Source organism: Muntiacus reevesi, chromosome 3 (assembly GCF_963930625.1).
Source record: "Muntiacus reevesi chromosome 3, mMunRee1.1, whole genome shotgun sequence".
NCBI lineage: Eukaryota > Metazoa > Chordata > Mammalia > Artiodactyla > Cervidae > Muntiacus > Muntiacus reevesi.
This window is the reverse complement of record NC_089251.1, coordinates 54,619,589-54,634,739: the sequence shown is the minus strand read 5'-3', so window position 1 is coordinate 54,634,739 and position 15,151 is coordinate 54,619,589. Positions and strand designations below refer to the sequence as shown.

The 15,151-nt window shown below is 43.2% G+C and overlaps 1 protein-coding gene across 1 annotated transcript in view; it reads right to left on the bottom strand.

Moving 5' to 3' along the window:
• USP39 (ubiquitin specific peptidase 39) overlaps nt 1-14,943 on the bottom strand; it is a 34,195-nt gene extending 19,252 nt beyond the window's left edge. Inside the window, exons 1-6 of the mRNA XM_065929122.1 lie at nt 14,632-14,943; nt 10,518-10,587; nt 8,733-8,827; nt 7,205-7,341; nt 4,989-5,141; nt 470-695 (exon numbers count right to left, since the gene is read on the bottom strand). Of these exons, the coding sequence (XP_065785194.1) occupies nt 470-695; nt 4,989-5,141; nt 7,205-7,341; nt 8,733-8,827; nt 10,518-10,587; nt 14,632-14,899 (949 nt within the window). The 5' untranslated portion in view covers nt 14,900-14,943. The remainder of the gene's footprint in view (nt 1-469; nt 696-4,988; nt 5,142-7,204; nt 7,342-8,732; nt 8,828-10,517; nt 10,588-14,631) is intronic.
• Between the last annotated feature and the right edge of the window lie 208 nt (nt 14,944-15,151).

The window sequence follows — 15,151 nt, the reverse complement described above, 5'->3', positions numbered from 1 at the left end:
CTGTGTTTTTTAACCCTGCAGCATTAAAAACTAGCACCATGAGTGAATGGTCAATCAACTGACCTGGAAACTAGAGAGTGTCATATCACATCCAGGGACTATGAGCTACTCGTGTGGCAATAAATCACTGGGTTTGGAGGGATAAAAACAGTCAGAATAGAACAGTCTGCGACATGACAAAATGAGAAGCAAAAGTGGCAGGCACTTAATAATGGTCGGTGGTTTTTCCAGCCTCCTGGTTTTCCCGAGTCGTAGTTTAGTTCAGCAAATCAGACAGACTTCCTATCCAGCTGAAAACTCCTGGGACTCTGGGCAAGGCAGGCTGATGAAGGAAGAGTGAGGAACCTGAACTATGCACTGGACACTCGATCTGGCTACTGCAGAGTTCACTGCAAAGTAGAAGTAAAAGTGCTGACCAAACTAGTGCTGTTGCCCAAAAGTCAAAAGACACGAATTACTCCTTCCTTACCCTGTTTTGTGATCTGAAAAGTCTTCTTGCTGCAGAGGACAACAGCCTGCAGCATTTCATGGGGAGAGACGTGTGCCTTGAAATTGCGAGGGTTCCAGAGTTTTCTCATCAGCTCTCCGAAACGCTGGACCAACAAGAACATGATATCCCCAGGAGGACGTTTGATATTCTTATAATTGTCTTCTTCCAGGAAGTAGTTCCGGAGAGGAGGAACGTTAGACAGAGCCTGGAAATCAAAGATTCCAATTAATCCACAGCCCTTCGGCCGGACCCCTGGAACCTAGGCTCATCTACTTAAGCTCTTCTAAAAACTGTTACACCTTAAAGAATCGGAAGTAAAGGTGTCTTTCTCACATGTGGTATTAAGAGGGTGGTAATAAAGCTATACAACTGTATATAAAAATAAATGTACCCTGTTATGATGGATAAATAGTCAAAGAGTTTTTAAGAGAATAGAAATTAATTTTATCTCATTAAGCAAAAAGATAAAGACCCACCATGTTAGTTCAGGAAGAAACACATGCTTATTAGTGTGATATACGAAATGGGGAAGAAGACCACAGAACAGACCCTAAATAAATACAGTCTCAGGTCTTTTCTGATAGGGTCATGAATCCTCATCAGCGCTGTGCTTACCATGAGCACAACTTTCTTTGACAAGGTAATCCCTTTAGCAAGGAGTATGGAAAAATGCTGCTAAACATATAAACCCAGGCATCTCTGGGGAAAACAATTCAGGGGGCAACTCAGGATAATGATAGAGGTGATCAGGAAAGCCTCTACAAGTTTGGGGCTTCCCTGATGGCTCAAACAGTAAAGAATTTGCTTGCAACGCAGGAGATGCAGGTTCAATCCCTGGGTCAGGAAGATACCATGGAGGGGGAATGGCAACCCACTCCGGTATTCTTGCTTGGAGCATCCCATAGACAGAGGAGCCTGGTGGGCTACAGTCCATGTGGTAGCGAAGAGTTGGACATGACTGAAGCAACAGCCCGAAAGTCTACAAGTTTAGCTCAGCTAAAGAAACAAGGATTTCCTGCTGAGAAACTGAAAGTAAAAGTTGCTCAGTTGTGTCCAACTCCTTGCGACCCCATAGACTGTAGTCCACGGAATTCTCCAGGCCAGAATACTGGAATGGATATCCTTTCCCTTCTCCAGGGGATCTTCCCAACCCAGGGATGGAACCCAGGTCTCCTGCATTGCAGGCGGATTCTTTACCAGCTGAGCCACAAGGGAAGCCCTTCCTGCTGCGAGTTACTCTCAAAAGGAAAAGTGTGTGGATAAACTTTATCCTAGTTCTGTTATCCATGCTCCACTGTGGACAGAGGTTGCTCCCTGGCTTCAGTAACAACACAAATAGCAGGTGTCCTCAGAGAGAAATTAATCAGCTCTGTGGAGTACTTGGTCCATTCAGTAACATTTTAGTGGAAACATCACAGAAGATTTGTTCATCTACTTACATGTATAAATAAAAAGAACTTCCTATGGGGGCTAAAACCCATCACAAAGTCACAACTTCCCTGACTGTATTCAAAACCCTATCTGTCCTCGAACAGTCTTCACAAAGCCATGAGAGGCTGTAGGAGGAAAAGTCAGTAAAATCTCTCTCCATCTAAGAACTCAACCTTTTCAAGGACCAGAAACATTCAAATACTAAGATCATGGCATCTGGTCCAAATACTTCATGGCATATAGATGAGGAAACACTGGAAACAGTGAAAGACTTTATTTTCTTGGGTTCCAAAATCACTGCAGATGATGACTGCAGCCATGAAATTAAAAGACACTAGCACCTTGGAAGAAAAGCTATGACAGACCTAGACAGCGTATTAAAAAGCAGAGACATTACTTTGCTGACAAAGGTCTGTATAGTCATAGCTGTGATTTTTTTCCAGCAGTCATGTATGGATGTGAGAGTTGGACCATAAAGAAAACTGAGCACTGAAGAATTGATGCTTTTGAACTGTGGTGTTGGAGAAGACTCTCGAGAGTCCCTTGGACTGCAAGGAGATCCAACCAGTCAATCCTAAAGGAAATCAACCCTGAATATTCACTGGAAGGACTGATGCTAAAGCTAAAGCTCCAGTACTCTGGCCACCTGATGCAAAGAGCTGACTCACTGGAAAAGACCCTGATGCTGGGAAAGATAGAAGGTAGGAAGAGAAGTGGACAACAGAGGATGAGATGACTGGATGGCATCACCGACTCAATGGACGTGTTTGAGCAAGCTCCGGGAGATGAAGGACAGGGAACCTTGCGTGCTGCAATTCATGGGGTTACAAGGAGTTGGACACAACTTGGCGACCAAACAACAAGGGACCAGGCATGCCACCAATGGCAAAACTCAGATATGTTTTTGCAATGTTTTACCCAATTCTTCATGCAAAAATACCATACACAAAGTTTAAAGGCCAACCAAATAAGAACTAGAATATGTGTAACACACACATACACACAAATATATATATAAAAATATACACATACTTTTAAAACTCAATATAAAAAAAAAATAAAATAAAACTCAATATAGTGTAACACATAGAAAAATGAACACATAAGGCCCACAACTCATGAAAAAATATAAGAATCAACTTTAGAAATTAATTTTAAAAAGTTAAAATGGAGATACTTTTGATGGGAGTTCTTCCATCAAAATGGAAGAACTTTTTTTTAATGGTAACAGTGACAATGTGACACCCCTTTGGGAATCCTCCTACACTGTTAGTAGGAATATATCAGTAAATTGGTGTAGCGACTATGGAGAACGGCATAAAGGTTCCTTAAAAAACTAAAAATAGAGTTACCATAAGATCCAGCAACTCCACTCCTGGGCATACATGCACCCTAATATACATGAAAACACTATATACAATAGCCAAGATACGGAAACAACCTAAATGTTCATCGACAGATAAATAAAGATGTGATACACACACACGCACGCACACACGGAATACTACTCAGCCGTTAAAAAAAAAAAATAAAGAATGAAATAATGCCACTTGCAGCAGCATGGATGGACCTAGAGATTATCATACTAAGTAAAGCCAGAAAGAGAAAAATTCCATATGATATCACTTACATGTGGAATCTAATACACAACACAATTTATCTATGAAACAGATTCACTGACACAGAAAACAAATTTATGGTTACCAAAAGGGATAAATTAGAAATTTTAGATTAGCAAATAAAAATTACCATATTTAAAATAAACAACAAGGTCCTACTGTATAGCATAGGGAACCATATTCAATATCCTATAGTAAATCATAAGAGAAAAGAATATGAAGAGGAAAATAAATATCTATAACTGATTCACTTTGCTATTTATCAGAAACTAACACAACACTGTAAGTCAATTATACTTCAATTAAAAAAAAAAAAGAGTAGCCTTTTCTGTGGCTGGTGGGTTTATAAACCACTACAACTCCTCTATAGCCTAGAATCAAGGCTCACAGTGCATTAATACAAGAAGCGAAGGTTGATTGAATCAAATTCAACAAAATAGAATGACATGTAATCATTAAGGATGCTGCACAAGAATATTTGATTTCACAATAGGCTTTTAAGTTGAAATATATATAAAGATACACACATATACTATGTTACTTTCTAGATTAAAAATCCAAGTATTTGAAAAGTCTAGAAAAGAAATAAAACAAAATGTAAGAGTGTCACAAAAAGTGCAAGACTATATATATTGAAGGATACACACTGCAACACTGGTAACAGAAAAAACCCTGAGACAAGTGAAATTTTATCTATCAATTGAGGAATAACAAAATAAACCATAATATTGCCACATGACATTATGCCTGTGTGTGTGTGTGTGTGTCTGTGCGTGCGCGCGTGCATATGTGTGTGTTTAGAACAGTTCTGGAGCTCTCTATACTGTTAACTACCCCAGGACAGAGCACTAGGGAAAGGAATAAAGCTCTCATGTTATACTTTCTGTATCTTTCTTCCCCACTCTCTGCAATTTGTTTGTAGTTTAATCATTTTTTTTTTGAGTGAGGCAGAATTACTGTTAATTTTCTTATTTACGCTTATCAATATTTTCTACAATGTACACTATTACTCATGTAAATTTTTTTAAAAGCAAAACTTAATTGAAAATAGGACAACTTTGGCTTTCTGCTTTTCCCATTTCAGGGTTTACACATAGGGGCAGGAGAGTGACACCTCAGAGCCAACACAATGAACATCTACATCATGGAAAAAAAAAGCATCACCTAGCACACATGTCTCTTATTCGCTCCTGCAGATCACATGCAGATTCTACCCCTCATTCCCTGTACACTCCAGAGGCTGAAACAGGCCCACCATTTGGCAGCAGCCCTCAAGCAGACACAGGAGAGTTCTGCTTGGTGCAGAACAAATAGGCCAGCAGAGTTCCCAGCAAAGAATCAGGATCTGAGGACCACCAGACTCCACCAGAAAGCAGTCGTTTCCTGGCTGACCTTCAGTGTTCCTAGGTTGCCCCCTCCCGCATGGTTCCCATCCCATCCTACCCTACCTGAAGGACGGCGTTGGCGTAGTCATTGGCCTTTATGTTATTCAGGCCCACAATACCTGGCAGGTAAGTGGTGCCGTCATATGCCCGGGACAACTTGGCTTGCTTGTCCAAGTTAGCGATCTGCTGCTTTGTGAAAGTGGGCTTCAACACATACTGCAAAACAAAAGAAAATTCCAAATTGTTTTAGGACAATCTATAGAGCTGACAGGACATATTTGCAACAGCAATTTCTACCAAAAGCAAAAAATACTTTGCCATGAACAGCCACCCAAAGGGTTCCCAACAGTAGGTCTAAGGATGGAGGTGACATGGAATGGGCCCACTGCAAACTGCTCATCCATAAACAGGTGATTATCAAAAACCCAAAATTACCGAGTCCCAGGCCTTCCCTCAGAGAGCATGTCTGGCCAACCCCATAACAAACAACAGTGAGAAACTGCAGGATACTCAAGTCTGCAGGCGGCAGGAGTCTGAGTCCCAGATAGGAGCTCACGCAGGGTCAGCATGTGGGCCGGTGCATAAGCAGGAATGTCGTTCCCCCTCTCTGTGGAGGTCTGAGATGCTGTGACTCCCTGCGACTGGAGGGGCAGGATCAGACCCTTCCCAGTCCTAGAGTTACAAGGGTCATTAGGTCACAGCCTGGTCAGAGGGTGCCACTGACTCACTGTGTTTCTGTTTTATGTTTTGGTTTTTTGGCCGAGAGGTATGTGGGATCCCGGCTCCCAGACCAAGGATCGAACCTGCACCCTCTGCATTGGAGGCATAGTCTTGACCACTGGACCACCAGGGAAGTCACCACTGACTCACTTTGAAAGCTTGAATTTAAAAAAAATAAGCTTGAATTCCTTTCAGTTTCTCCCTCTGTGCATAACCACTTAAAACTTCAATTTTAACAGGACTATGAAACTTATGGAAGTGAGGTAAGTAGTGTTTTGAACACTCTGAACACCAAGCTTTCCTTAAATAGAGCATTCCACTCTATTGAACATGCAGCCACTTGCTGAAAAGGAAAACAATAATCAACAGTTCCAACAGTAATCAAAGTCCAAAGGATTTTCCAGGCTCCCCACTTAAGTACAGGGACTCCTGGCATAAGGCACAAATCGGAGCCTGCAGGTGGAACATGTTGGCCATTTTGGCCACATCATGTCAAAAGGAGCCGTGCATGCATGCTAAGTCACTTCGGTTGTGTTCAACTCTTTGCGACTCTATGGACTAGAGCCCATCGGGCTCCTCTGTCCATGGGGATTCTCCAGGCAAGAATACTAGAATCGGTTGCTATGCCCTTCTCCATGGGATCTTCTCCACCCAGGGAGCGAACCCGTGTCTCTTAGTCTTCTGCATAGGCAGACAGGTTCTTTACCACTAGGGCCACCTGGGAAGTCCAAAAGGAGCTGTGAACTGGTATAAATCTCTGTCCTACACCTGGCTATACCAGACTCAATTCACATCACTACACCAATGTGTGGAAGGGTAATGTATTTCACAAAAATGCTTTCACTCCAATTAGAAAGGAGCCTTGGATGTGAGGGCGATCTGGTTGCGACATCTGTCACCCCATTGATCGCCAGGGTTGATTCGGCTGATCTGGCTGGCTAGGCGGGTGTCCCCTTCCTCCCTCACCGCTCCATGTGCGTCCCTCCCGAAGCTGCGCGCTCGGTCGAAGAGGACGATCATCCCCGATAGAGGAGGACCAGTCTTCGGTCAAGGGTATACGAGTAGCTGCGCTCCCCTGCTAGAACCTCCAAACAAGCTCTCAAGAAAGGAGCCTTATTTCTTCAGTCCTAACTAAAAAACGAAATGATAGCTAGGCTGCAGACCATGGGCCATGACTACGAACTGTGGGACTTCCCAGGCGGCTCAGTGGTCAAGAATCTGCCTGCCAATGAAGAAGAAGTAGGATTGAGCCCTGGGTGAGGAAGATCCCCTGGAGGAGGAAATGGCAACCCACTCAAGTATTCCTGCCTGGACAACCCCATGGACAGAGGAGCCTGGTGGGCTACAGTCCATGGGATCCCAGAGAGTCAGATATGACTACGTGACTGAGCACACATGACCTCTTTCTTCAGTTTCCCTGGTTCCTCCCAAAGGGAAAGGAGATTCTCCAAGTCCAAAGGACTGCAACTCTTTCCTGACCTTCAGTGGGGCAGACCCCCAGGAGCCCTGACGTAGCTCCCAAGAGAACTAGTTCCAAACCAACCCTCTTGGACACGCACCGTGATATCCTCTAGTGAGGAATCGATGATCTCATAGTTGTCAGGGAGGCAGTAAAACTTGAGGGTGTGGAGGTTGAGGAAGACATGGTGACTAAACTGGACACTGTGAATGTAGGCATGAGACTTCAAACCCCGGCCTGCAGGAAAGAGGGAAGGCTGTGAGAGAAGCACAAACTCCAGAAGCACACTGATCGTGTGTAATTTTCCCTTCTTCATTTTATACCAGAACATGTTAATATCAGCAAAAACAAAGTACTACACCATTCATGAAAATTCATCTCTGCATGAACTCCTCTCATCATACAAGTTAGCAAGAAAGAATAGCACTTTATTCTCTAGACAGCATAAAACATAGGGGGACTAATTTCATATACACAAATATGGAAAACGTGTGGGTATCTGTATGTGCGTATGTGTATGTATGTATGTGTGAGTATGTATATGTGTATGTATTCAAGCTAGTTTCATGTGCTATCAGAAACTAGGAATATGCATATATATATTATAAATAATACACGCACATACACATATGTACGTATCTCCATCATCACTTAGTCCTAATTTTTCAGCTGCCCACATTCAGGACAATCCCCTATCTACGTAACCTTTGTTCACGTTACCACTCCTTTCTAGAATATTTCACCCTTCACCCATTCAAACTCTGTGTTTCCTGCATACAGAGAACAAGTTTCTCCTCCACCTCCTTCATGAACTTGACACAAACACTCCAGCTAACAGTGATCTTTGCATATTTCAACTCCTACCGTCCTTATTTATTTACACTCAGTGCCACATGGGCCAGCAGTGATCTTTATGGTCTTAAGAGAGTTTGCTGATAGTTTTATGTGTTACCCTTGACTATGTATAAGATCCTTATAAGAGCAAGGAATGTACTTTACATTTCTTCTAAATCCTCCACTATACTGTGCAAATAGCACTAGCTTGGTCTGAATAAACTGATATAGTTAATTTTCAGAAAAGGACAGAATGAAAAACTCCTTACAGTAAAAGAATTCTCAGAAAAAGACACTGAGTATAGAAAAATATCAGAGATTAAAAAACACAGAGCCAGTCAGCACCAGGGGCCAGCCAATCCCAGAGCTCTCCCCAGCGGTCGGTTCACAGGCCAAACAACCAAACAGAAAAGTTAAATAAATAGCAGCAAGGCCAGAGGCAGTGGGGCTGGAGACAGCAGGGTTTCAGTGGCCTCGCCTGTCCTCATTCACTGGCGACGACCAGCATTAAGCAGAGAAAGCCACCACCTTAAAAAACTAACAATAAAACTAGAGCTTCTGAGATTTCCCACAAAGTCTCACATGTGGTGAGTTCTTTCTCCCTTTCACGTGTATTCAGATTCTGACAAATAGAGAACTTCCCATGGCTTTTCTAAGAGTATTCCAATTTCCTGGGAACAAAGATAAGGTTTATTAGACATGACTCTTAACAGCTACTTACTCTCTTAAAAAAACAACAAAAACCCAAAGACCTGTGGCTAACGCTGAAAACACAATGCAAAATATTTATTTACCTTGAAAATACTTGCCACACACCAGACAAGCATATGCATTGATGTGCGAGAGGGAGATGGAACACAATTTCTCAAAGTCAAAGTCCAGCACACTCCTAAGAGGATGAAAACAAGACAGAAACAGTTAATGGTGATGGCTGCCCAGGTGAGCACCTGAGAAAAGCAGCACTGTTGGCTCCATGCTTCCCAGAGTCATGCAGTACCCTTCCAGGAACAGATCAACAATCACACGCAAATTGTGGGGAACGTTAACTCTTCCTTACTTAGACATTCGGGCTTTCCTGGTGGCTCAGATGGTAAAGAATCTGCCTGCAGTGCAGGAGACCCGGGTTCAATCCCTGGGTTGGGAAGATTCCCTGGGGAAGGGAATGGCTACCCACTCCAGTATTCTTGCCTGGAGAAGTCCATGGACAGAGAAGCTAGTGGGCTACAGTCCATGGGGTTGCAAACAGTCAGACACAACTGAGCAACTAACACTTTCACCTAGACATTTAATATAGTGACCCAACCCACCAACCCCCAAAGCAGTGCAAAGGTATCTCTACAATGACCCTCTTCAAGTATCCACAACCAGTTGAGAATCTCCCATTACTTTCTCTGGAGGAAAAGCCACAAGTAGGACTAAATTAACAGGGCACCAACAACATTCCAACATACAAGACATAAAATGAAGGACATAAAAAGAGTGAATAACCCCTTTCATAAAAGAAAATTTTATTTTTGTCCATTAAAAAAAGTCAGAAGCCTGAAGAATTTTAGGGGAATACCTACAAAAAGATCTATCTGTTCAAGAGCAAAGTCACAGTGAGTACCAGGCAAGTTAAGTGATTAAAAAAAAGTTACCTCTACTAAATCCACAGGTGGCAAGGGTTTTCCTTCTCAAGCATTAACTCTAATTAATTATTAGTGGTCCCTGGAAAGCTGCACTGTCCACTAAAGGGGCCACTAGCCACACACAGCTATTGATGTAAAATAATTAAAATAAAATTTAAAATTCAGTTCCTCAAGCCACATTTCAAGTGCTCAACAGCCACAAGTGGTTTGTGCCTACCACAATGGACAATTCCACTGTTGCAAAGAGTAATTCCAATGTTGCAAAAAAAGTCTAGTAGTCAAGGCTACAGTAGAGCCTAAATGAAAAAACCATCCTGTAATGCATCTGGGACCAAAGAATGCATTGGGATGAGATGACCCTCTGCTTTAGGACATGTCTTTGTTTTTCCTTTGCTGAATCCCAGGCACCAAGTGCAGTACCTAGCACATCATGTATGTGCGTGCTCAGTGGTGTCAGACTCTGCGACTCCATGGACAGTAGCCTACCAGGCTCCTCTGTCGGTGCTATTTCCCAGGCAAGAATATTGGAGTGGGTTGCCATTTCCTCCTCCAGGAGATCTGCCTAATCCAGGGACTGAACCCAAGTCTCCTGCATCTCCTGCACTGGGAGGCAGATTCTTTACCCACTGAGCCACCTGGGAAGCCCCAGCACATACTGAGTTCTCAATAAAAATTTAAATTGGCGATTGCCATTGATACCACATATCCTTTTATTTCCTCATGCAAATTCAAAACGAGCTGAAAGCTCTTTCTGCATGTGCCACCCTAAAACAACATGCCCTCTGACACTTTAAACTGAGGGGAAAGATTAAAAAACCTTGCAAGAAGCCCAGTTTTCTGGGCAGAAAGCTTTAGCAGAGATAAAGTTTCTGAATATATCATACAATACAAGAATCTTCTACAAAGATTCCATTGTATGTCTGCTGTCCCAGGCATCCCTGCGCTGCCCACCTGTTAATGGTATCCAGGTACGGGCAGTGGCGGCTCCTCCGGTCCTCAGAATCCACGCGGCCATTCTTTGCTGAAAGGCAAATCATCAAAAGCTCTGAAAATGGGAAACCCATACTCACGGTCAACTACCAGTACAAACAAACAAACACAAAAATGGGAAAAACTAATCAGGACAAGTTCTGTTACAAATAGCCTGAAAACACCCCAAAATGCCCACTTTAACAGAAAGTGAAAGTGTTAGTTGCTCACTCGTATCCAACTCTTTGCGACCCCATGGGCTATAGCCTTCTGTCCATGGGATTCTCCAGGCAAGAATACTGGAGTGGGTTGCCATTCCCTTCTCCAGGGGATCTTCCCAACCCAGGGATCGAAGCCAGGTCTTTGGCATTGTAGGCGGACTCTTTACAGTCTGAGCCACCAGGCTACAAACTGAGACAATATACTTGAAACACATAAAACCAACAAAGAAATTGCTTGTAGTTACATAAAGAAATCTGGTGAAGAGTTTTTAAAAAAGACAACCTAACAGAAAATGAGTAAGACAGCCCACAAATACATGAAAAGATGCTCAACTTCACCAATAATCAAGAAAATGCATATTTCCTTGCACAATAATATACCACTTCACATCTACCAGAGAGAATAAAACAAAATCAAGCAATTCCAAGTGTTGGCAAATACGAGGAGCAATGAGAAAGCTCATAGGCTGCTGGTGGGAATGTAAACTCTTACAATTTCTTAGAAAATAGTGCAGCTAGACTGAAGCTGAAAATATACAGACCCTTTGACCCAGCAATCCCTCTTCCATTAATACTTATATCTACCCTAGAGAACTTTTGCACAGGTGCATCGAGAATATTTTACTAAAAAATATTTACAGCTACAATATTTGAAAGAGATCCAACTGGAAACAACCAAAATGTCTACCACATACCAAAAATGGGAGAAATCGGGTTTGATCCCTGAGTCAGGAAGAGAGGAAATGGCAACCCGCTCCAGGATTCTTGCCTGGAAAACTCCATGAACAGAGGAGCCTGGCAGGCTATAGTCCATGGGGTCACAAAGAGTTGGACAGGGCTGAGCATACACACACGTATCATCAATAGAACACTTTGTTGCCATGAACATCTACCCTGAATGAACCTCAACAATATGACTAGTTTAAAAAAAAAGGGGGGCAAAACAGAAGACTATATATAGTATGATTCCATTTATAATAAATACAAAATAAAATACAGTTCTACTTAGGGATATATATGAGGTAAAACTATAATTTACCTCATATATACATGAGGTAAATACATATAAACTATAAAAGTTTATAGTTTATATATATAGTTTATAGTTTTACATATATATAAACTATAAAACAATAAAAGTAGAAACAGAAAGACTTTAGAACAGTGATTACCCCAGCAAGCAAGGAAGGCAGATGCAACTGGGAAGGGGTCTGTTGGACCTTCTAAGGTACCGGCTTAAACTTCAATATTCAAAAAACTAAGATCATGCCATCCAGTCCCATCATTTCATGGCAAATATATAGAGGGAAGTGTAAACGGTGGCAAATTTTAGTTTCTTGGGTTCCAAAAATCACTGTGGAAGGTGACCGGAGCATGAAATTAAAAGATGCTTGCTCCTTGGGAAAAAAGCTATGACAAACCTAGACAGCATATTAAAAAGGAGAGATATCATCTTGCTGACAAATGTCTGTATAGTCAAAGCTATGGCTTTTCCAGTAGTTACGTACAGATGTGAGAGTTGGACCATAAAGAAGACTGAGTGCCAAAGAAAGAATTCTTTCAAATTATGGTGCTAGAGAAGACTCTTGAGAGTCCCTTGAGAGCAAGGAGACCAAACCAGTCAATCCTAAAGGAAATCAACTCTGAATATTCATTGGAAGGACTGATGCTGAAGCTCTAATACTTTGACCACCTGAGGCAAAGAGCCGAATCATTGGAAAAGACCCTAATATTGGGAAAGATTGAGGGCAGGAGGAGAAAGAGGCAACAGAGAATGAGATGGTTGGATGGCATCACTGACTCAATGGACACAAGTTTGAGCATGCTCCGGGAGATGGTGAAGGACAGGGAGGCCTGGTGTGTGGCAGTCCATGGGGCTTCGAGGAGTCAGACACGACTGAGCAACTAAACAACAACAAGGTATTAGTTAAGCACCACTTCTGAAGCTGAACAGTGTCAGGAGGCAATTCTGCATTGCTCTCTCCTGTTTCTGCATGTACTGTGACCAGAGGTACCGACCACTTCCAGATTATCTCGCCAAAGATGCTTGTATAGTGAAGTTTGTTTGTACAGCCTTGGAAGTCAGAGATCATCTGTCCTTACAGAGCAATGGTGAGGCAAGTTCAAGGCCCATTGTAGAAGACTCGGGTTCTCTAAGCTCAGAGTTGTTGTCTTGTGCGCCCACTCCCTGTGTGTATGGATTCTCATCATGTTGCACTACAGGAACTGACTCAGGAAATGATGATAATTGCTATATTCTGGCTACTGTTATTGCTGCAGAATGCTGTCTGAGGCCCAGTAGTTCGAAGTCTTCCAACAGCATCCATGAAACCGTGGCAGGCTAACTTGGTAGTGCACAAATAGAGTCAGACCCTTCACAATCCTTGACAAGTGGTAGATTTAAGGCTATATATCCACACTCTTCTTTAAACTATACATGTGCGTGACATTTAGTCTATCTTAGTACCTATGATCTATTTCACAATAAAAATAAAGGAAAAAAAAGAAATAAGACAGTAACCACAACTGGTATCCTAGTATGCCCCAGAGAAAACAATCTCCTGGCCACAACTAAGCAAAATATCTAAGAAACAATTTCTCTTTCAGAGAAAGGGAAACCTGAGGCTGACAGAATATATAAGTAAAAGAAACCAAAGAATACCCTGAAATTATTAGATTATTCAAAGAATATTTATCAAGTACTTTTCATGAGCAAGGTGCGATCCTAGACTCTGTGTATAATATAAAATATGTCAAATGCAAAACCTTAAGCAAGAAATTTAAGAGTTAATATGAGTATAATCTTTTATTTATTTTATTTATTTGGATGTGCCAGGTCTTAGTTATGGCATGCAGGCTCTTCGATCTTCACTGCAACATGTAAACTCTTAGTTGTGGCATGTGGGATCTAGTGGCATGTAGTTCCCTGACCAGGGATCAAACCTGCATTGGGAGGGTGGAGTCTTAGCCACTGGACCAGCAGGGAAGTCCCCAAGAATATAATCTTATACAGATAAACAGGCACAGAGACAGAATTATAAAGTCTTGGAGAATGAACAATCCTGGAACAAAGAACACTGCCCCTACAGTGTAGCCTAGTGATATGTTTACCTGCTAACTCACCAGAAAACAAGTATATAGGAAACACGTTCAAATCAGAAGTTCTAAGTTCAGATATGGAAAAGATTAACTGAGCTTAAACAGGAAAAGCTTCAGACGTGATGGAAACCTACTTAGTGACTGGTAAGATATCAACAAGTTGGAAAAGAGTGTACGCACTCCAGAGTACCAAGGCTGGACCAAAAGATCTCCAGCAATTACCAGGAAAAGAATGAGTCCAGCAGAAGGCAGAGCGTACAGTCACAGAAAGGACTGACAGGGCTCTCAAAACTCATGGGTTCCAGGGCTCCTTCCATCGACTTAAAGAGGGACAGACACATGAAACCCACATTTCCCAAACCAGTGACTCAGTCTCAGAGGCCGGACTAGAATCCAAACTTCCTGGCAGCTACAACTCCTCCAAGTGACAGGGCAGTATAGTCCAAATGCCCAGAGTTCAGGCTCTCCACTCTGAATGGTCTGATTTCAGGAATTACAGCAGGACTCATTTCTCAGGTGTTTTATAAAAACTCAAGGAGGTAACACCTGTAAAACAACGTGCCTAGCCCCGAAGCTAGGCACTCGATAAAGGAAAGCTGCCGTTATTATTAATGTTCCTAGAAACATTAGAGCTACGATTACTAAGACAAGTAAAGTCCTCATTAAAAAGCAGTCGAGTAGGATCGCGTGTAAAGTGTGGCTTTCCCGCGGGGAGAGAAGGTTGGAGAGAGAAAAAGAAGAACGCGAGAGAGGAGCCCGAGCCCGGCCCCGCGCACCTCGCACCTCCCGCTCAGGTTCCGAGTCCTCGTCGGCCTCGCGCTCCCGCTTCACCCGCACCGCCGGGACCACCGGCGCCGGGGCCTCACGCGCGCTCGCCGGCTCGACCTCCCGCTTCACGCGCACCGGGCTGCCCCGGGAGCTCGGCGCCTCGGGCTCCCGCTCCCGATCTCGTTCCCGTTTGACACGAGCCGAGCTGCTCCGCGACTCGGACTCGCGCTTCCCGCGGGTGGAACCGCGAGACTCCCGCTTGGACCGGCTGGACATCGCCACTACCGGCCGAGTCGCCGGGTGCAGCCTCCAGACAAGACAGAGCGCGCGGCAAGCAGCCAATCAGAAGCTGCGCTGTTACGGAGTCCAAGGTTCTCTACGAGTCGCCGACCGGGACAAATCACGCCGCAGAGAACTTCGGGGAAGTACTCTGCCTTTTGTGGCTTCTTCACTGCTGCGTGCGCACAGGAGACCAGTAGGCGAACCTACTGCACTTTACCCTTTTCCGGTTTAAAGAGGCAAGAACCT